The 22,041-nt window shown below is 41.1% G+C and overlaps 2 protein-coding genes across 2 annotated transcripts in view; both read right to left on the bottom strand.

The window, feature by feature from the left end:
* Nucleotides 1–1,390: 1,390 nt before the first annotated feature.
* On the bottom strand, nt 1,391–15,265 carry LOC115158040 (ras-related protein Rab-3B). Its single transcript, XM_029706515.1, has 5 exons — nt 14,833–15,265; nt 13,869–14,093; nt 4,047–4,165; nt 3,724–3,848; nt 1,391–3,045 (listed from the first exon to the last, which is right to left on the bottom strand). Exons 2-5 carry the CDS (start codon nt 14,091–14,093, stop codon nt 2,855–2,857), a joined length of 660 nt encoding a protein of 219 aa, XP_029562375.1. The 5' UTR covers nt 14,833–15,265; the 3' UTR covers nt 1,391–2,854.
* A 364-nt stretch (nt 15,266–15,629) lies between these two features.
* atpaf1 (ATP synthase mitochondrial F1 complex assembly factor 1) overlaps nt 15,630–22,041 on the bottom strand; it is an 11,289-nt gene continuing 4,877 nt past the window's right edge. Inside the window, exons 2-9 of the mRNA XM_029706514.1 lie at nt 19,891–19,999; nt 19,589–19,642; nt 19,315–19,377; nt 19,148–19,198; nt 18,999–19,046; nt 18,431–18,526; nt 16,777–16,884; nt 15,630–16,415 (exon numbers count right to left, since the gene is read on the bottom strand). Of these exons, the coding sequence (XP_029562374.1) occupies nt 16,236–16,415; nt 16,777–16,884; nt 18,431–18,526; nt 18,999–19,046; nt 19,148–19,198; nt 19,315–19,377; nt 19,589–19,642; nt 19,891–19,999 (709 nt within the window). The 3' untranslated portion in view covers nt 15,630–16,235. The remainder of the gene's footprint in view (nt 16,416–16,776; nt 16,885–18,430; nt 18,527–18,998; nt 19,047–19,147; nt 19,199–19,314; nt 19,378–19,588; nt 19,643–19,890; nt 20,000–22,041) is intronic.

Genomic DNA, 22,041 nt, shown 5'->3' with positions numbered 1-22,041 from the left:
TTTGTCTGTCTGACAATCAGAAAAAAATCTGAAATATCAGTGATGATTCGGTCCTAAGAATAAGAATTCTATTGTGATGATTCTGTCCATATAATTAGAATGATTCATTCTAATTCTATGATTCTGTCATTGAATAAATACATGTATAAACTGGGTGGTTCGAGCCCTGAATTCTGATTGGCTGACAGCCGTGGCATATTTAAGACCCAAGGAGGTGTGGTACATTGCCAATATAACACGACAAAGGGCTGTTCTTATGCAGGATGCAATGCGGAGTGCCTGGATACAGACCTTAGCCGTGGTATATCAGCCATATACCACAAACCCCCGAGGTGCCTTATTGCTATTTTAAACTGGTTACCAACGTGGCGCAGACAGAGAGGGCCACCTCACTTCTAGTCCTTAGGAAACATTTCAGTATTTCGTTTTTTTAATGTATTATTTCTTACATTGTTAGCCCAGAAAATCTTAAGTGTTATTACATACAGCCAAAAAAAAAATGTCTCATCCTCATTTATATGTAAATATTCTTATTCCATTCCTTTACTTAGATTTGTGTGTATTAGGTTGTTTTTGTGGAATTGTTAGATTACTTGTTAGATATTGCTGCACTGTCGGAACTAGAAGCACAAGAATTTCGCTACACTCGCAATAACATCTGCTAATCATGTGTATGTGACCAATCAAATTTGATTTGATTTGAATTAGAGCAGTAAAAATAAAAGTTTTGTCATACCTGTGGTATAGGGTCTATTATAAACTGGGTGGTTCGAGCCCTGAACGCTGATTGGCTGACAGCCGTGGTATATCACGGGTATGACATACCACGAGTATGACAAAACATGTATTTCTACTGCTCTAATTACGTTGGTAACCAGTTTATAATAGCAATAAGGCTCCACTGGGGTTTTTGGTATATGGCTAATATACCATAGCTAAGGGCTGTGTCCAAGCACTCCGCAATGCATCTTGCCTAAGAACAGCCCTTAGCTGTGGTATATTGGCCATATACCACACCTCCTAGTGCGTTATTGCATAAATATACCATAGCGGTCAGCCAATCAGCATTCTGGGTTCGAACACCCAGTTTATAACAGACCGCATACCACGGGTATGACAAAACATGTATTTTTACTGCTCTAATTGCATTGGTAACCAGTTTATAATAGCAATAAGGCACCTCGGGGGTTTGTGGTACATGGCCAATATACCACAGCTAAGGGCTGTATCCAGGCAGTCCGCGTTGCGTCGTGCTTAAGAACAGCCCTTAGCCGTGGTATATTGGCCATATACCACACCTGCTCCTGCCTTATTGCTTAATTAGATCAGAGTTATAGATTTTTTTAACCAATATTACAGACTTCAATATCCCATAAATAAAATGAAGGAATTCAAGTAAAGATTTGTGCTTTAATATACTAAATTGCATCTACCTATAATATACAAACATTCACAATATTTTGTACAATCACTTTGTGCTTTTCTCCCATTTGTTCAAGGAGTTTACTGTAACACGTTTACATAAATGGTCTATATTTTTTCCCATGATACAGCATAAAAATAAATTCAGCAACACCATTATAGATTCTAACTCTAGAATTTACTAATTTACTTAGAAAATAATTATATTAAGACATTGTCAGCATTATTGCAAATCTAGCAATTCAATAAAAAACTGAAAATACACATGGTGGGAAGTTACACATAAAAACGTGCTACTATGCGATACATAAAGATTTGGCAAAGTATGTTTCACATTGTCATCTTTAGGTTGTAATCCATCATTTTTTTCAACAAATTTTTTCAATATTTTCTGTTTTTATCCCATTTCACAAAGTATTTCGATGTGTCTCAGTTGACATTACATGATTTAAAGATTTCACATCTGCCCAAGATACATCAAACACTAATAAAACCGTTACAACTGAACACTCAATTATACAGTATATGCTTTGCTTTCTAAAACGCACACATTCATGAAATAAACATTGTAAACATGGCTTACATGACGGCTACAAGATTATATTAGCTGAAGGGTAAGGAGGGAAAAGGGGGTGCTCTTCAATGAACATCTGTATTCTAGAACATTATAGTCCCTCAGTATGTCAGAACACCCTGAACATGGCATTGGCTTAGTGTTTGGTGGTGCAAGACGTATTGGCCATCTTGTCGTTTTATCAGTGTTATTACTCCCTTCATATCGTTGAGAATGAAAAATCAACGGGGCAGATTACGTTCGTTTGTCTTAGCTTTAGTGCTTGCGAAATGCTAGTAGGACGGCCAAGAGCACGAGACAAAATGACTCGGGAACTTCTGCAGCTGTCAAGGCTTATCTCCTCACCCGTGTAAACTCGTAACGTGAACAGCTGTGTGTGTTTCTTTGTGCGGTGGTGAAGCCACTTTTGTTTTGGAGGAGGAGAGAGGCAGTGCTGTGCTTACCTGTATAACCCTGCTTAAGGTTCTCTGACCTCTGAACCAGCTGGAGGTCAAAGCTATAGGGGTGAAACAGATATGTAATGCTAAAGAAAAGTAGTAGTAGTAGTTATTGGGAGCTTGCAGTCATGAAATATATTGTATGGAGAGCTACCTTTGGAAAGAGGTTGGTGGAACTCGTAATAGCTTAACAGAGAATAGGAAAAGACCAGTAGTGGAATGGCAAGTGTATTAGGGGAGAACTGGGTGACCAAATCAGTATTAGCTATTTCACACTATAGGGCCGGCTCGAACCGCACTGTTCTGAACATTTTCTTTTCACATTGTCCTTTGCAGCACGGTTCCAGCAACTACGGTGGATGCGTATCCAGGCCAGCCCAGCACGGTTCGGCATGGCTTGACTCGGCCCTCTAAGTGTGAGTCAGGCACAGGTGCACTTCTGAGGTAGCTGGGGGGGCTTGTCGGTGAGCCTTGTGGTCTTGATGCTGGGGGCCATGGGCGGCTCCACGTCCACTCGTTCGGACATCTTGACGCAGATGATGTCGACCAGCCGCTCAAACACCTGGCGGACATTAATGTTCTCCTTGGCGCTGGCCTCATAGTACTCGAACCCTGCAGGACAGGGCAGGACGAGTACATACAGCATGGTGAGTACATAGCTCTGGTCCAGGGCGTTAGTAGAGGAAGTACTAACGCCCTGGACCAGAGCTAGATGAGTACACAGCACACTGGATATTATACAAGTGTACCATGCTGTGTGTTTCATGTACCAACACGCTTTAAGATTCAATAAGATACTCGTAAACAGTAGTCACACTTTAGCCAACTGTACAAACTTTTAAAGCAAGAAGCTAGCATAGTGCTCCAGGAGTGACAGTAGGTCTCAGGAAGATGACTGAATGAAACAGCTAGCAGGGAATAGCTTGCCTTCACAACATGGGGTGCAAAGCACAGACATGACACATTATAGACATTAAATGTGTAGACTGGTTTGCAAGCCAACTCTTGACAAGACTAGAGCACTGCTAATAACATCTATAGGAAGAACTTGTGTGGATTTGCTTATACAGCCCCTGGGGATAAGTCTTTACAGGGTTTTATCAACTTGACGAGAGTAGACGCCATTTGTTCACCACCTCAATGCGTCAGTGTGGTTTTAATTCAAATCTCATGCAAAACAGGAAAACGTGGCTAACGCACCCACAGGCATGCCAGAAATTACAGAAGCTGGATGACAGTATGGTAGTTCAGAGTGCAATTTAAGGCAATTAACACCACCAATTAACTCACCTAATTGGTCAGCCAAGTGCTTGCCCTTCTCTGCGGGCACTACCCTCTCCTCGTCCATGTCACACTTGTTACCCACCATGATGACCTGAGCGTTATCCCACGAGTAGGTTTTTATCTGGGTAGCCCTGAAACACACACACAGTCGCACACACACACACACACACACACACACACACACACACACACACACACACACACACACACACACCAGGTTTCACCAATCAGTGTCTTTTCACTAGTGGTGAGTAATGAAAGGAGGCGATCAGCAAAGGAAGCCATTTTCAAGTATTGAGATGCAGCCCCGGTGTCTCTGACCAACTCACCAGTCCTGAACAGCGTTGAAGGACTCTTCGTTGCAGATGTCGTACATGAGGATGAAGCCCATGGCTCCACGGTAGTAGGCGGTGGTGATAGTCCTGTACCTCTCCTGTCCTGCTGTATCCTACAGGCATACGTATGTATTATTACTACCGCTCATATATCATCATATGATAGAAGAACGTTTTACCTGAGTCGTGTTCACTAGGAACCAAACGGAAGCAAACAGGCTGAAACAGGGTGTGCACTAATGAATAGGACCCTGTGCTGGGTTAAAGAACCACTGTCTACCAGAGAAAATTGCATGTTAGAAATAAGCCATTTGCTAATGTAACAGTGTAGGTTCCGTCCCTCTCTTCGCCCCAACCTGGGCTCGAACCAGGGACCCTTGCACACATCAACAACTAACACCCCACAAAGCATCGTTACCCATCGCGCCACAAAAGCCGCGGCCCTTGCAACGCAAGGGGAAACCCTACTTCAAGTCTCAGAGCGAGTGAGGTCACTGATTGAAACGCTATTAGCGCGCACCACCGCTAACTAACTAGCCATTTCACATCGGTTACACTAACACAAATGCCCAGTTCCATAACATATTATGGCCTTCTACAGACATAAAGTGTCTTAATAGTGTGGAGCCAGCATGTGCCAGAGCAGCTTCAATAACACCTTGGCATACAATCTACAAGAGTCAGGAACTCCAGTGAAGTAAGGCGACACCATTCTTACACAAGAAATTCCATCATTTGGTGTTTTGTTGGTGGTAATGGAAAACGCTCCAGAATCTCCCATAAGTGTTTAATTGGGTTGAGATCTGGTGACTAAAACGGCTGTGGCGTATGGTTTACATCGTTTTCATGCTCATCAAACCATTCGGTGACCACTCGTGCCCAGCATTTTTATACATGACCCTAAGCATGATGGAATGTTAATTTCTGAATTAACTCAGGAAGCGCCTGCTTTCAATATACTTTGTATCCCTCATTTACTCAAGTGTTTCCATTATTTTGGCAGTTACTGTGTTTATGAAAGGCACAGATACTGGCGTTAGCATCATTGTTTGCATCGGGAGACAGATCTCTGACAGAAACACTGATTGTGGCTAGGGGAGATTAAGACGTCTTAGCAGGAGTTGAGGAAAAAGGGAGGCTTGGATGGAAAGTGACGGCAATATGCTTATCTCGTATCTTCCAAATCTAGGCTTACAGTATACCTCTCTGCGAGGAACTGTTGCCTGGGCAAAATCACATGACACACAATACATCTGTGAAATACCAGGAGAACGACTGGGATGTTGAAAATTACAGATCAAGCCTTTCTCACCTCGACCAATCAGTGGAGGCTGGTGGGAGGAGCTATATGAGTATGGGCTCATTGTAATGACTGGAATGGAATCAATGGAACGGTATTAAACACAACAAACATATGGAAACCACATTTGACTCTCCACCATGAATTCCATTCCAGCCATTACAATGAGCCCATCATTCTATAGCTCCTCCCGCTAGCCTCCACTGCAACCAATGGCACATGTGAAATGTGTGGAAGTTGCGATTTCACACTGACAATTACTACAGAAGCTTGAGCTCTCGGCTTGCCACTTATCATTTAATTAAAGATCAGAGTACATGTGGTCGGCCTGCTAACGAAGGGGGGGGGGGGTGTATCAAGCATCTCAGAGTAGGATTGCTGTTCTTGGATCATCCACCCTCTTGTCCATGTAATCTATAAATAATGAGGCCAATGTGTGACATTGGGATGAACATTTCAAAATGGTTTGAAACAAAAATAAAAATAATTCTCATGAGGAATAAAAGTGAATATATGCAAATTCACTCATAACTCCACTTATAGTCCGAGATCCTTTAAAACCTCTTACATCTACACGTTCCGCTAGCGGAACGTCTGTTCCAATATCCAATGATGGGCGGGGCGCGAAATACAAACTCCTCTAAAATCCGAAAACTTCAATTTTTCAAACATATGACTATTTTACAGCTATTTAAAGACAAGACTCTCCTTTATCTAACCACACTGTCCGATTTCAAAAAGGCTTTAAAGCGAAAGCAAAACATTAGATTATGTCAGCAGAGTACCCAGCCAGAAATAATCAGACACCCATTTTTCAAGCTAGCATATCATGTCACATAAACCCAAACCATAGCTAAATGCAGCACTAACCTTTTATGATCTTCATCAGATGACACACCTAGGACATTATGTTATACAATACATGCATGTCTGTTCAATCAAGTTCATATTTATATCAAAAACCAGCTTTTTACATTAGCATGTGACGTTCAGAACTAGCATTCCCACCAAACAGTTCCGGTGATTTTACTAAATTACTCACGATAAACGTTCACAAAAAGCATAACAATTATTTTAAGAATTATAGATACAGAACTCCTCTATGCACTCGATATGTCGGATTTTAAAATAGCTTTTCGGATGAAGCACATTTTGCAATAATCTAAGTACATAGCCCGGCATCACAGGGCTAGCTATTTAGACACCCAAACAGTTTAGCCTTCACCAAAATCACATTTCCTATAAGAAAAATGTTCTTACCTTGCTTGTTCTTCGTCAGAATACACTGCCAGGACTTCTACTTCAATAACAAATGTAGGTTTGGTCCCAAATAATCCATCGTTATGTTCCATCAAGACGTTTTGTTCGTGCGTTCTAGACACTATCCCAACGCTAAATCTCGGCCACGAGCATGACGCAGAATTTGACAAAAAAAATCTAAATATTCCATTACCGTACTTCGAAGCATGTCAACCGCTGTTTAAAACCAATTTTTATGCAATTTATCTCGTAGAAAAGCGATAATATTCCGACCGGGAATCTGCCTGTCTGTATACTGAGGGAAAAGCCGGGGGCGGGTCGCGAGCGTAAGGCTTAGTCCACTACTGAGTGACCACTTCGCTTTTGCTCTTGTGTGCTTCAGCCAGGGCTTTGAATTAAGTCATTCCTGTTTTTCCCGGGCTCTGAGACTTCATTGGAGACGTGGGAAGTGTCACGTAACAGCAGAGATCCCTTGTAATAGATAGAGAGAATCAACAAGGGCAAGAAATGTTCAAACAGGGTACTTCCTGAACAGAAGCATCTCAGGTTTTTGCCTGGCATAGGAGTTCTGTTATACTCACAGACACCATTCAAACAGTTTCAGAAACTGTGGAGTGTTTTCTCTCCAAAGCTAATAATTATATGCATATTCTAGTTTCTGGGCAGGACTAATAATCAGATTAAATCGGGTACGTTTTTTATCCAGCCATGAAAATACTGCCCCCTAGCCATAATTAAGCAGGGTTCATACAGGCATTGGCAAGTCAAATTCAAGGACTTTAAGGGACTTTTTCAAGCACATAAATGTCATTTTCAAGAACCTCAGTGTTATACAATTGTATAATTTATATAATTGTACATATAGGGCATAATATAGAACCCCACCTCCCCCAAAAAAGCATGCAAAAAGTGAAGAAAAAAAAAGAAAAATGGCCACTTTATGCATAATACATTTTTAGGCGTTGCCAATGCATTGATATTTCAAATTATTATTACATTCTAAAATATGTGAGAAAAATGTGGACATTGCCTGACTAAATAGATTGGATGCATACCGATTTTTCTGCAGCCTATGTGGCCGATGCAAGTACACAATAAATCCATGAATAGCGGTAGCATTAATCTCACCATTTGAATCTCACCATTGCTGTTTTCATGATGAGAAAGTAACCAGAAACCAGGTTAATTTTTTAATGGAAAAATGTGCATGAAAAGCCAAATTGAAGCCAACATTAGATGTTGTCGTCCTCATAATTACCACAAGAGTAGCGCAACACCCTTCAATTGAAGCGGCGGGAAACATACGAAAGTGGCCACATCTCTCACATAAACGGATCAAAAAGGAAATCACTGATCCGGAGAAATTGGCTACAAAAATTATTAGGCCTTTTTCAAGCACCAAATTGAGAAAATGTCAGATTTTTTGGTAGGCCAATTCCAGTACTTTAATTTCTGCGCTCCAAATTCAAGTAGGCTACTTCAAGCCCAAGTATTGTTTAAAATTGCAGGTATAACATGGAAAACAAAATGTATTTGTCATTTTATTTCATTACCAGATCAAATTGTGAATAAGCCCACTAGGCTATGTAAGTTTTAGCCATTATATTCAGAATAATTCATAGGAATAGCGCTGGGTGTTGCACAATAGTCTATCCTACATATCTGCGCACAGTAGACTCGGTGTCCAAACCGAGGCATAAAAACCTATGAAGACATGAACACATTACCTTGATGCTCTTTCTCTGTTAAATCTAATGAGACCCTGCTGTAAATCAACCAGACAACAACAGATGATCAACATCAATTCGCTGAAGATATTAGATCCAATGTGGATCCAGACAACTGTCTTCACCGGCGTAACGCATGAGACACCAAAATATTCTGGACATTCCTCATGAATACCTTTTTTTCCAGCACTTGGCCTGTTGTTGCATGGCATGCGCTATCTATCACAACAGCTGTTCGTCACTTGACTGTCATTCGGAAAAATCCTTCCTGGATCAGATGATGATATCAGTGCGTAACTAATCCGCTGGATACCATATGCGCATCCAACAAGTATCATGCATAATTATTGAAGAACCACGTTAATGACAGTATCGATTTAGGTTTTAAGTATCAAGGTAAGGTGACTCTTTAGGTCAGCATTTGATTTTGTAATCACATGTATTATTTTGTATTTGTGTGCCCATGAAAACTGGTTTCACCACTTAACATGAGGAGACACTAAATGTTACATAGTTACACTGCATTTCCGAGATCTAGATCCAGGATTCTTAAAGGGTTCAAATTCAATGTATCAGTACCATACATATACCCATGTATATATACACACACATGCATATATGTGTATATATATATATATATATATATATATATATATATATATATATTACCAGGTAAGTTGGCCGAGAACACATTCTCATTTATAGCAACGACCTGATGAATAGTTACAGGGGAGAGGAGGGGGATGAATGAGCCATAATTTAACTGATTAATGCTTAATATATGATAGTACAACAACTTACACTGCCATAAATGCAAGGAAAGAAAAGTCATGTATTATGTCACACGATTTTGGTCAACTCCATCAAGACACCAACCATGACAAAGGGTTAAACATAGGTTTAAAAAAAAATAAGAAGAAAAAAAAAGACTTACATAATAGAATAAAACTTTATTGTCCATCCAGGATGGACATTTTTCTTTGGCATCAACTTCCATTAAAAGAATCACACACACATACATTCTCACATCATACACATTTAAACCAGTCAGTCCATCATGTTGCATCCACTAACAACATAGAGGACATTAATACATTCACTCACAAACGACCACTGTTCCAACTGCACTAGATAGATAAGTACATATACCGATACAATTGACTTTGCATTTAGTAGTCCAACAGCACAAGGAACGAACGAATGTTTGAACACGTTCTTCTTGGCCATGGGCATTCTGAAGCGCCGGCCAGAGGGAAGCCTCTCAAACTGAGGGCGTAGAGGGTTGGAGGGGTAGCCAACGACAGCCAGCTCCTTCTTTTTGGTTGCCTTGTGAAACAGAATGGTGTTGGAGGGTCGTGTCTCTCTATCTTTGGTGTGAGTGTGTTTTCAGCTTGTCGTAGGACCTACAGTGCATGTTTGTGTATAGGCATGATGAGAGAACTCTGTAACAAAATCTGTAACAAGCTGTTCTGATTAGGAAATGATCACTAGTTTATAGAAAGACCCACATATGGCCTCTGATGCTTCTGATCAATTGACATCATCTGTGTCCTGGCTATTTAACTGTAAGGCAAGGAGAGGTTTGAATGTGTAAGTGGGTGATATTTACCAATAGGCTGTTTCCAGATCTGTTTGTGATATATAGCCAACTCCTATGGTCATACAACCAACACAACAAAATACAGACCTGGGACCAGGTTACCACACAAACATCTCCCTAATCATAATAAAGCCACTCAAAGATTCAATCTAACCCATATATTGATCCCAAAGACATGTCCACTGATCTCCCCTCATCTAAATCTTAAAGTGACTTTCAGAGGCGTCAATTTCTTATCGTCCCAACGGGAGCTTCCATTTTTCCAAATGTAACTATTTCAGAATGGAATTGGCTGTGGGGTTTCTTCCCATCTAAATATGGAAAGCTTGTTTTGCACTGATGCTGATTTGTTGCCATTTCACTGCCTCTCTGTTCATTCGTGCGGCAAATGCACAAAAGCAGAAACATGTAGGAAACAGCCCAGCACTTTGTCCTCATGTAATTAATGGGGATTTCACATACAGTTCCTTCGGAAAGGATTCAGATCCCTTGACTTTTTCCACATTTTGCTACGTTACGGCCTTATTCTAAAATGTATGAAATAAATAAAAATCCTTAGCAATCTACACACAATACCCCATAATGACAAAGCGAAAACAGATTGAGAAATTTGTACAAATTTATATAAAAAAAAATATATATATATATTAAAACCTTATTGACATGGGTATTCAGACCCTTTGCTATGGACTAAATTGAGCTTAGGTGCATCCTGTTTCCATTGTTTCTACAACTAGATTGGAGTCCACCTGTAGTAAATTCAATTGATTGGACATGATTTGGAAAAGCAGTCACCTGTCTATATAAGGTCCCAGTTGAATGTGCATGTCAGCGCAAAAACCAAGCCATGAGGTTGAAGGAATTGTCTATAGAGCTCAGAGCCTTCTGGGGAAGGGTACCAAAACATTTCTGCAGCATTGAAGGTCCCCAAGAACACAGTGGCCTCCATCATTCTTAAATGGAAGAAGTTTGGAACCACCAAGACTCTTCCTAGAGCTGACTGTACGGCCAAACTGAGCAATCGGGCGAGGATGGCCTTGGTCAGGGAGATGACCAAGAACCCGTTGGTCACTCTGAAAAATCTCTAGAGTTCCTCTGTGGAGATGGGAGAAACTTCCAGAAGGCCAAACATCTCTGCAGCACTCCACCAATCAGGCCTTTATGGTAAAATGGCCAGACGTATGCCACTCCTCAGTAAAAGGCACATGACAGCCAGCTTGGAGTTTGCCAAAAGGTACCTAAAGACTCTCCAACCATGAGAAACAAGATTCTCTGGTCTGATGAAACCAAGATTGAACTCTTTGGCCTGAATGCCAAGCATCACATCTGGAGGAAACCTGGTACCATCCCTACGGTGAAGCATGGTGGTGGCAGCATCATGCTGTGGGGGTGTTTTTCAGCTGCAGGGACTGGGAGACTATTCAGGATTGTGGCAAAGATGAATGGAGCAAAGTACAGAGAGATCCTTAATGAAAACCTGCTCCAGAGTGCTCAGGACCACAGACTGGGGCGAACGTTCACCTTCCAACAGGACAACGACCCTAAGCACACAGCCAAGACAATGCAGGAGTGGCTTCGGGACACGTCTCTGAATGTTCTTGAGTGGCCCAGCCAGAGCCGGGACTTGAACCTGATCGAACATCTCTGGAGAGACCTGAAAATAGCTGTGCAGCAACGCTCCCCATCCAACCTGACAAAGCTTGAGAGGATCTGCAGAGAAGAATGGGAGAAACTCCCCAAATACAGGTGTGCCAAGCTTGTAGCATCATACCCAAGAAGACTGTAATTGCTGCCAAAGGTGCTTCAACAAAGTACTGAGTAAAGAGTCTGAATACTTATGTAAATGTGATATTTCAATTGTTGTTGTTTCATACATTTGCAAACATTTCTAAAAACCTGTTTTTGCTTTGTCATTATGAGGTAGTGTGTAAAAAAAATGTTTACAAAAAAAGTCAAGTCACCTTTCCGAAGGCACTGTACAAAGACATAGGCTCCGCTGCCGCCTGTGACCAATCACAATGGTTGCACACTAAAAGGTGTCCGCATACTAGGTTCGGTTTACTCCTAGCAGAACTCGGCTAGGTGAAGCGAACGTCTGAGAAAAAAACAGCAATATTACAGTTTGTCCGTCTTGAGATGCCATAGCAACAAATAGTCAATATACACTTCCTCAAAGTATTCTGAATTAATCTAAGATAAATAAAGACATCCGTAATCAAATTTGACGTTTTTGCAGAGCAGGTCTTAGTTGTAAAATTTTACATCGAACTAAGATATTTGGTGCAGTATTTCCCAAGTGGGAAAAAGTTGAATGACAACTAACTCTTAATTGAAGAATCCCTACTATTGACCAATCACCGACGAAGGGCTACCGAACTTCGATTAGCCTCAAGAAAAAAATGTGTGCGCTCGAACAGCTGAAAAAAACCTGCAGAACGCTGCCGAAAACCAAAACGTCACAACATATGAGCGAACTGACAGGGAAGCAAGCATACGGCAATCTTAACAACAACACATTTACCCCTGAGAAAGTAAAACAACTTGCAGCAGGCCGCATCCCACTTCGAAGTCACACATTTGTCAGGATGTGTGGCCACCTTCCACCAGACCTGGGTTCAAGTACCATTTGAAATCTTTCAAATACTTTGACCTTTTGCTCTAGCCTGCCTGTGCCAGATGGGCCGGGCTTGCAGTTTTGGACAATTCTATTGGTTCATTAAACCATCTTTAGTGAAGCTCGCTATCTGCTATCACAACGCAAGTGCTATTACTGTAGCTTTTTGCTAGATTGTTGTTGCTGCTGCAAACATCAATAGCGCAGCAGCTGTTTTGAGTGCACAGTGTGAGTGCACAGCCTTCTATTTTTACACCTCCAGCCAAGCATTTAAAGACGGGATCAATCTGCGCTGATTACCACTCTCTGCTTATCACAAACTGTAATTTACTCTGGCAGTGTTGTCTGCCTAGACCCCCACTTCTGTACCCCCCCATCAGTCCCTGTGTACCCTCCGTGGGTTCTACCCGCTCACCCTAAGGGGCCACTATAATTGCCTGCAGGATCTCGTTGTTGGGGAGTAGTGTGAAGAGCTGCTGCCATGACAACCATCATCGCCTGATGATGCAAGCTCACCAGAAGCTTCTGTTGCCTCTTTTTTTTCCTCCCTAGGCCTGCAGGAGAAAGATTGTTCCGAGTCTTGAAGCGTTACTATTGAGACGTCCAACAGACAGGAAGGATGTGTGTTTGATTGATTCACAGGTGTGTCTGTGTGCGTTGCGGATGACTGTCTGCTTATTTAATTGATCTATAGTACAGTAATGACATCGTCATGGCTGTAGACAGTCACGAGGACTGGGTGCGACTGTGAACGTGGAGCTCGAGCCAAAGAAACACGCTAAGTGGATCAACAAAGCGTACCCGGAAAGGACAACATGTAATCATTATGCACATAATAACGCGATTACGTATCATGTATGTATTGGCGCATAATGAATATAGTCCTTATGCAGACTACACTCAAGCACTGTATCTTGAGCAGTGGACTTTCAGCATGTAACTACAGTTTATGTAGACTGACAATATACAGTAGACCGGTTGAATGGAACAGGGTCATTGCCTCCTGTGCGGTCTTATCAAGCCCACTGACGGTCTGCAAACAGGTGACAAACAAACGACAGCTTGAACGACACCTGTGTCACCACATGGCACATTCATAGGGGCATAGATATAGAATGGAATAGTAATAGAATATCTTCAAATTCCATACGGGGAGGATATATAGCGTGATCTGTTTGCGCTGTGATGGCAACTCCTTGTCACTCATTGTTATGTTTGGCATGAGAAGGAGAGGCATGATGGCACAAACAGCAATGGTAGCCAGGCTATAGAATAGATTGGGCTGAATGGCACACAAGCAACTGCCACTACTCACCCATATCTGGAGCTTGACCCTCTTTTCGTTCCTGTAGACGGTCTTGACTTTGAAGTCGATGCCCACCGTGCTGACGAAAGAGTTGCTGAACGAGTCGTCGGCATATCGGAACAGAAAGCTGGTCTTGCCCACGCTGCTGTTGCCAATGATGAGGAGCTTGAACATGTAGTCAAAGTTCTGGTCGGAGCCATCTCTCTGCCCAAAGCGCTGGTCTGCCTTCGCCATCTGTGGAGCATTGGAGCATTGATCATGTGTGCAGACAGATGGGTGGATGAGTCAAAAGGGGTTGGAGAGAAGTGTTCACTCAAGAATGAATGCCTTTGCAGAGGAAACCATGGTTTCAGGACTATTATAGCCGGGCTATAATCTCCCCATGTCTACCATCTTGATTATCTGTTGGGGCATCTTCTCGAACAGATTTCTCAGAAATGTCATGACATGGGGGAAAAAATGAATGTTGCATTGTAGCTTTTATTATAATAGCCTATATATTATATAATGAATAAAAAGTGGTTTTAATATGCAATACGGTTAACCGAATATATTAGTTGAATGTATCAGACAGTGACGTCTAGATATGTGTTAGTCGACTTTGTATGCAGGCTAAACGGTTGGTCAGTGCAAATGCCGGTTTAAACCGCAGGTGTGGCCCGTTATTCAAAAAACACACAGGCTATTCAAAATGTACGACTAAAGCTATAACTAAGTGCAACATTTATGAGATGGCATCTTCATTCAGAGAAACCATAGACACCCAATGTCTGTACACAGTAGGCTTGTGAAACCATCATCGAACTGCTGCCATCGGTATGATTATTAAGGCACAGGTGCAAACACATAGGCTAATTCGACATTTGTCTTTGGTCATATGGTACTGCTGGCAGACTACGACCCATAGTTATTGCTGTCATTCTAAAAGTATACGGATAACCGGTAAAATAGCAAGACATGAAATGTTTCTTACCTCTAAATCTTCTCTGGGTGGTTTTCTCGCCGTTCTCCTTTCGTTGGCTCCGCGACTGAACTGCGCTGTATGCACCTGACAAGTCAACTCGTTGGCAAAATACTTCTTGATTATCTATATGAATCGGCTTCTGTCTTGATCTGTAGTTTATCCAATCGTGTGATGGGGTCGAATCACTTGGAGCTTATTCCTGGTGTATTTACACTCTTATGTCCAACAATGAAAATTCAACAAAAAAATGATATTTTTCCTCAAACTTGGGGGGGGGGGGATAAAACCACCGCCAGTGGAGAACCCTGCTCTACACTACACAACCATAGTCGGCAGTCATTCTGCAGAGGGAGGACAGTTAGCATTAGTGTCGGTACCTCCTTATGTAAAGAAAAAGTCATCGTAAAGAAACTCCTGTGAATGGAATGGAGCAAATGTGTAGACCGGCACTCCTCTGTGGGAACAGACGCCTATCAGACCACAGAACGGCAATACAGGAATTTGCAGTGTTGATTATATTAGCCTACATGACTCATCCATGAAATAGGCAGGCTACCAGTGAAAATATAGCTATACATTTATACTGGTCTGAGTTGCAGTAAATCACTTCACAATGTTGTTTAGGTTGATTGTGCAAAGTACACACAACCAGAAAATCATGTTATGAATACCCCGCTTGAACAGTATGGCATTGTCAATACCTCTAATTTATTACAAGGTATAAAGAACAGGTGAATAACATGTGATCGCTCAAGTAACAACTATGTAACCATGTAGTACCAGTATAATAAAAGAAAGGAGGCAAATTGTCTAACCATTTTTTTTACTGTATTACACAGTTCATCCATCAACCACAAAGCTAGATAACTATGTACACAATCTCACTGTACACTAACTTATGTTTTGAAAGCAAAATTCCTGCAGTTATTGTACACAAAAATATCAAGCATACATCATGGGAAAACACAAAACACTGGGATAGCGTCCCAAATGGCACCCTAATCTGTTTTTTAGTGCACTACCCTTGACCTGGGCTCATAGGGCTCTGGTCAAATGCAATGCACTCTTTAGGGAATAGGGTGCCCTTTGGGACGTAACCCAGGCTCTAAAAATGGAAGATGATACTACTGTCAAGTGCAACTGTAAGATTGACAGGGGCAAGGTGAGGAAGAACATTTAAGGCTTTGATAAGATTAAACAACATTGATTCATTACATCATCTCTGCCCAGGAATTTAGCATACATTTTGACTGATGAATCTGCTCAACCAGGTCATAAGTCCCAAGCAACAGACTTCATCCATTATCCCCTGCAAACGCAAGAAGAGGCTCCAAATGAATGACCACGTCCCCTGGCGATTCCAATCATGTGGTGAATCGGAGCGTCATTTTACCGTCCGACAACTCTTAGATCTAGTTTCCAGAGGTGAGTGCAGGACTGATGCCGCCCTGTTCCAACTCAGCGATCACTGCCATGTGTTTGAAGTCGGCTGGTTTGTGGTTAAAGGTCTCCACCAATCGGAAGGTCTCCTGCCGCTGGGTTCCGTAGAACAGCTGCACCTGATTGGCCAAGCACTGAGCCAGATGTACGGTCTGCAAAAGAGTGTTTCGTTCAAAGCTTTCCTCTACTTAGACCACAACAAATAGCTAAGCTATATATGATGACTACTGTGTAATAGGCAAACAAAATACCATAGGTAAAATGACATTGGAATCTACAGTCCAAATACTTGACCAATTACCATCTCACCCAGCACAGTTGTTGGTATAATTTATTAATGTGCTGTTTGTATACACGTCTGACTAGACTGTATTGGTAACGGTTAAGTTGCATGTGGAGCATATGCATAATTGGATTCTTCTGCTGCTGATTTCAAACACTGACTTCAACATCTTTATGATCAAGTGCAACTGTATTGCATCATGTACGATGGCTTATTAAAAACCAACTTACCATAAACTTAGGATCCATCTCAGCAGTCATGAGCACTACACCCTTATCCTTCTGCAAGTCTGAGTAGTGGTAGAGGATCAACTGACTGGGGGCGTGCTCTCCCATGGTCTGTGGAGAGGGTCAGGAAAACATCATGTGTTATACAATACAGTAGTATATCATCAATACCAGGGCTCTCCAACCCTGTCGCTGGAGAGATACCATCCTGTAGGTTCACACTCCAACCCCAGTTGTAACTAACCTGGTTCAGCTTATCAACCAGCTAATTATTAGAATCGGTTGTGGTAGATTAAGGTTGGAGTGAAAACCTACAAGGCGGTAGCTCTCCAGGAACAGGGTTGAGAGTCCTGATCTACTATCTATTTGAATATCATGATTTTTTTTTTACTTTCGGATATCTGGATAGTCGAAATACATGGGTTTTAAAGAAGAAATGTGTTTGGGGAAACACCGCTTTGATTGACTGACAATAACAACAAGGGTGAACCGTGTGTAGGTTAACCGAGGTAAAGTTGGTTTTATGTTGGTTTTATATTCACACATTCAACAGACATTCGCCAGAAGCCATTTAAAATGGTAAAAATCAATAACTAATTCATTGATTGTCACAGAAACATAAAAATAGATATGGTTTATTCTATAAATGTCTAGCATACTTGTACAACCTTTGTTTTGAATAAAGATTCCAGTTTAGATTAGATATAAATACAGAAAATCTATAAGATGCCATTTTAAAGCGGTATAAATCAATAACTAATTCACTGTTTGTCACAGAAACATCAAACTTTGTATGATTTATTCTATAAAAGTCTAGCATACATTTACAACTTTTATTTTGAGTGAAAATTCCAGGGAGATTCTAATGATCAATTAGCCTTTTAAAATGATAAACTTGGATTAGCTAACAACATGACATTGGAACACAGGAGTGATGGTTGCTGATAATGGGCCTCTGTACGCCTATGTAGATATTCCATTAAAAATCAGCCGTTTCCAGCTACAATAGTCATTTACAACATTAATGTCTAGAGTGTATTTCTGATCAATTCGATGTTATTTTGATGGACCAAAAAATAGCTTTTCTTTCAAAAACAAGGACATTTCTAAGTGACCCCAAACCTTTAAAACGGTAGTGTACGTATATACTGTGTATATAGAATAAATCATATCTAGTTTGATGATTCTGTGAAAAACAGTGAATTCGTTTTTGATTTTTACATTTGTAATGGCTTTTGGCGAATGTCTGTTGAATGTAAAACCAACTTTACCTCTGTTGTAGGATGCCAGTGCCTCTTTTGTATGGGGCGCTCATAAATACAGTCACAACTGTTTTATAAACATATTCATGTAATGGTTTATCCTTGTAGGCTATGTAGCAAAGTCAGAAAAATACTTTTATTACATTTTAGACAAAGCATTCCCCCCCCACAAAAAAATACGCACATTTATTTCTCAGAAATGAATACTCTCCCAAGTAATTGAATATTAACATCCATTTGGATATTTGAATATTCTAATAATTGTGCCCATCCCTATATTTTAGATAGGTTTTTATCATCTGCTATGTATTTCATCATCTGCTATGTATTTTATCTATGGTTTCGTTTGGATAAGTGATGATGGATTGATCATTGAACTTTTATGGGAATAATACCTGGACATTGATGAGGGAGGTGAAATGGAGCTCGTGGTCCGACCACTGGCCCAGGAAGAACTCATAGCCCTCCTTCTGGGGTAACGCATACAGGAACTGGAGACAGGGGAGTCACAGATTGTAATCATCATCACTGCTGTCTATTTTCAACTGTTTCTTTACTAAACTATCTGACATTAAATTACCATCATTCTGCTTTGCGACCATCAACCAACATGAGTTCCAATTGTACTCAAGAGTATAACATCTAAAAAATGATTCAATCATATCTCAATTCACTGTTGTTCTATTAGTCATACATCATTCAGGTTGTGGTTAGCATGAAGCACTGAACTAGTTGAAGCTGGAGCGTACCATTCTTTAGTAGAGCAATACTGCCACCAAGTGGTCTTTATTACATGTTACAATCACATCTGCTCTGACTAGTCATTACGCCAGACAAATTGGCAAATAATTTATTTGTTCGCCAATTTGTATGCAATGTCATTGCAAACACACTTTATTATCATCAAATATTTTGACATATTACAGCACAGTTCCAATAGACACTGAGCAGTGAGATTCTTACCGCAGGGTTCGACTTAGCTCGGTTGAAAATGACTTCAAAAATGTGAGCCTAAAATGGAGGAATAATTATGCAATTATAAGAAAACATTAGTTAAGCTAAGCAAGTCAAATTACTGGCAAAAGTGTTTTCTGACAAAATAGCAAACTTACTGGTATGACAGCACTGATGGTGTCTTTTGTGGCATAATACTGCCTCCACAGCTGAAAACAGAGAATGAAAGTTAAACATGTTTCATTCCTCTTATGACAACATGAAAAATAACATGGTTCTTTACCTAGATATGACATTTAATCTCCAAATATGTAAATACCCATACCTCTGCAATTTCTTCTCCTGAATTATCCCGGATCAAGTCCAAGTTGAGGATAGATCCTAGGGTCTGTGCAAAAACCAAAAAGACGTAAATGGGATCACCCAGGTGTACGGGGTGAGTTACCCTCATACATGGGTAACAAGTAATGGGCTCGTAAACCTTGTGAAAAGACGTATACAAATGCAATCCAATAATGTCAATAGTATCAATCAATGCCGTTCCACATTCTCTTCAGCAATTTACAACGCTATCGAGGACAGCATTTGTTCATTTTCACCTTGTCTTTAGTGAATCTGCCTGAACCATCAGCCTGCTTGTCACGCTTCTCCAACTGCAAATAAGGTAAGATTTGTTGCATATCAAATTGGAGACAATCAAACAGTGTTTCCCTCCATTGGTGTAGTGCATATTGGCACGAAGGCTGTCAAAGCTACATCTATGGGCTCGCAGTCTTTCAGCGTAAAGATTTCTACAACAGGGGAGAGGATGCACGCACCCCAAAGCAACGGTGGGTAGCCTAACAGACCATGTTTAAGCATTATGATTACACCCAACAAAATATGTTATGTGTTAACTTACCTCCTGCTCCATGACTTTGACAAACTCTCCTTGTTTAGAGTGTCCAAGAGGCTCCCTCTTGACTTCAATTCGCTTCTCGAGCCGAGCATTGAACTCCTGAGGTTTGGCACTAAAAAAATAAATGAAATAACTTCTGGTTAGGAAATGTTTAAATTCTGAACTAAGGTACAGGTCAGCCTAGCCCGTGATCATGACGCAGATCCATTACACACAAGTCATTGGACGAAGGAGTCTTCTGTACGGGGGTGTTTTGTTAAGAGCCCAGACGCTCAATCTGAACATTGACACGCATGGTTGCGGTACGGTTTTGGAAGCATAAGGACCTTATCTTTCATGTCAGTTGGAAATACATTTTCAAAAAACAAAAAGGTTAAATTGATACACACGTTGATAGGGTAAGGGTTAGAGTTCCCACACGCTTATATCGATCATCATGTAACAGCGCTTGTTTACATAAGACAAGATGCGACCACCTGTGCTCAGTCACCATCTATCATGCTCCGAACACCTGTGTACAAGCCTAACTCAGGAAGTGTAGTTTGGAGGCAAGGGCTCCCGAGTGGTGCAGCGGTCTAAGGAACTGCATCTCGGTGCTTTAGGCGTTACTACAGACACCTTGGTTCGATTCCAGGCTGTATCACAACCGGCCGTGATTGGGAGTCACATAGGGCGGCGCACAATTGGCCCAGCGTCGTCCGGGTTTGGACGGTGAAGGCCGTAGCTGGATGGATCTGTGGAAAACGGCTACATCAAGTGTATATTTGTTTCTTTGAAGGATTCTTTCTTTCTAATCAAAGGGCCATGCGTTTGCGAGCAATGATAATTGAAAAATACAGCGTCGGGATTATAGTTCACATGAGGTTGTCGTGGGTGAAGCTAATGGTTAAACTGTAGGGCGGCAAAATGCCACCTAAAGTTTGAGAGCTAAAGGTCAGCCTAGAGCAGTGGTCACCAACCTTTTCTGAGTCAAGATCACATTCGGAGTCAAAATGCATTCCGAGATCTACCGCCCTGATTTTTTATTAACATGGCTTAAAAAATGTAAGCCTATGCAACAATAACCAATTAAAAACAGTACTGTAGCAATGAGGTTTGTGCAGTAAACTATAGGCCCAACACATTATCACCGCATACTGGCTTTGCTTGAATTTACCTGCCAATGCATTGTTGTTCGGGACATTTAAAAAATATATATTTCAAAATTTGAGGTAGGCTATATGATTACACTAGTAATAGATCCGTTATTGTATTACTTGTGAAGCACGGCTGAGTGAGCATACATTTAAATCATTTGCTTTTTATTTTACTGGGCTGATGGTGCCTGCATCTGATGGTCAGTCTCACCGGAGGGAGAGCAGCAGATTGAGGGTCCGCCTCTCAACGTCCCTCCGCTCTCCCTTTCCTCCACTGACACTGACCAAAAAGGGGCACAGTCTTCCAGCTGATGGTGTAACTCGAGTCGCACCGCATTATTTTTGCCTCACGCACAAATTCATGTCGTTACTCACATGAACAGAGAAAGTGAAATATTCCTCGATATTAAAAAAGACCCAAGTCGCTAATAATAACAACAACACAAGCCTATAGATACACTTTCCTACTCATTCACTACTGCTGCACTGCTTGCTGCAGCGCTGAGTGGAAATAGGAAGAAAGCACATTTCATACAGTGTTGACAGTGCTGAGTAAGAACTTAAACATGAACTCACTCATAAAAACAGCAGCTCTTTGCTGTATTCGTTGACAGTCTCTCTCTAGTCATGGTTTTGAAATCTCACAGTATACATTTTGCCGTAGCTTTCTTTTATGCCTGCTACGTTACAGCAGACTCGGTCATCTGAGCAATCTGATTGGCCAGCAATTATTTCACTTATAATTCACTGTATCACAATTCCAGTGGGTCAGAAGTTTACATACACTAAGTTGACTGTGCCTTTAAACAGCTTGGAAAACTCCAGAAAATGATGTCATGGCTTTAGAAGCTTCTGATAGGCTAATTGACATCATTTGAGTCAATTGGGGGGTGTACTTGTGGATGTATTTTAAGGCCAACCTTCAAACTCAGTGTCTCTTTGCTTGACATCATGGGAAAATCAAAAGAAATCAGCCAAGACCTCAGAAAAAAAATTGTAGACCTCCACAAGTCTGGTT

This window comes from Salmo trutta, chromosome 22 (genome assembly GCF_901001165.1).
Source record: "Salmo trutta chromosome 22, fSalTru1.1, whole genome shotgun sequence".
NCBI lineage: Eukaryota > Metazoa > Chordata > Actinopteri > Salmoniformes > Salmonidae > Salmo > Salmo trutta.
The sequence above is the reverse complement of the archived record's forward strand: the minus strand, read 5'-3'. Positions and strand labels throughout refer to the sequence as shown.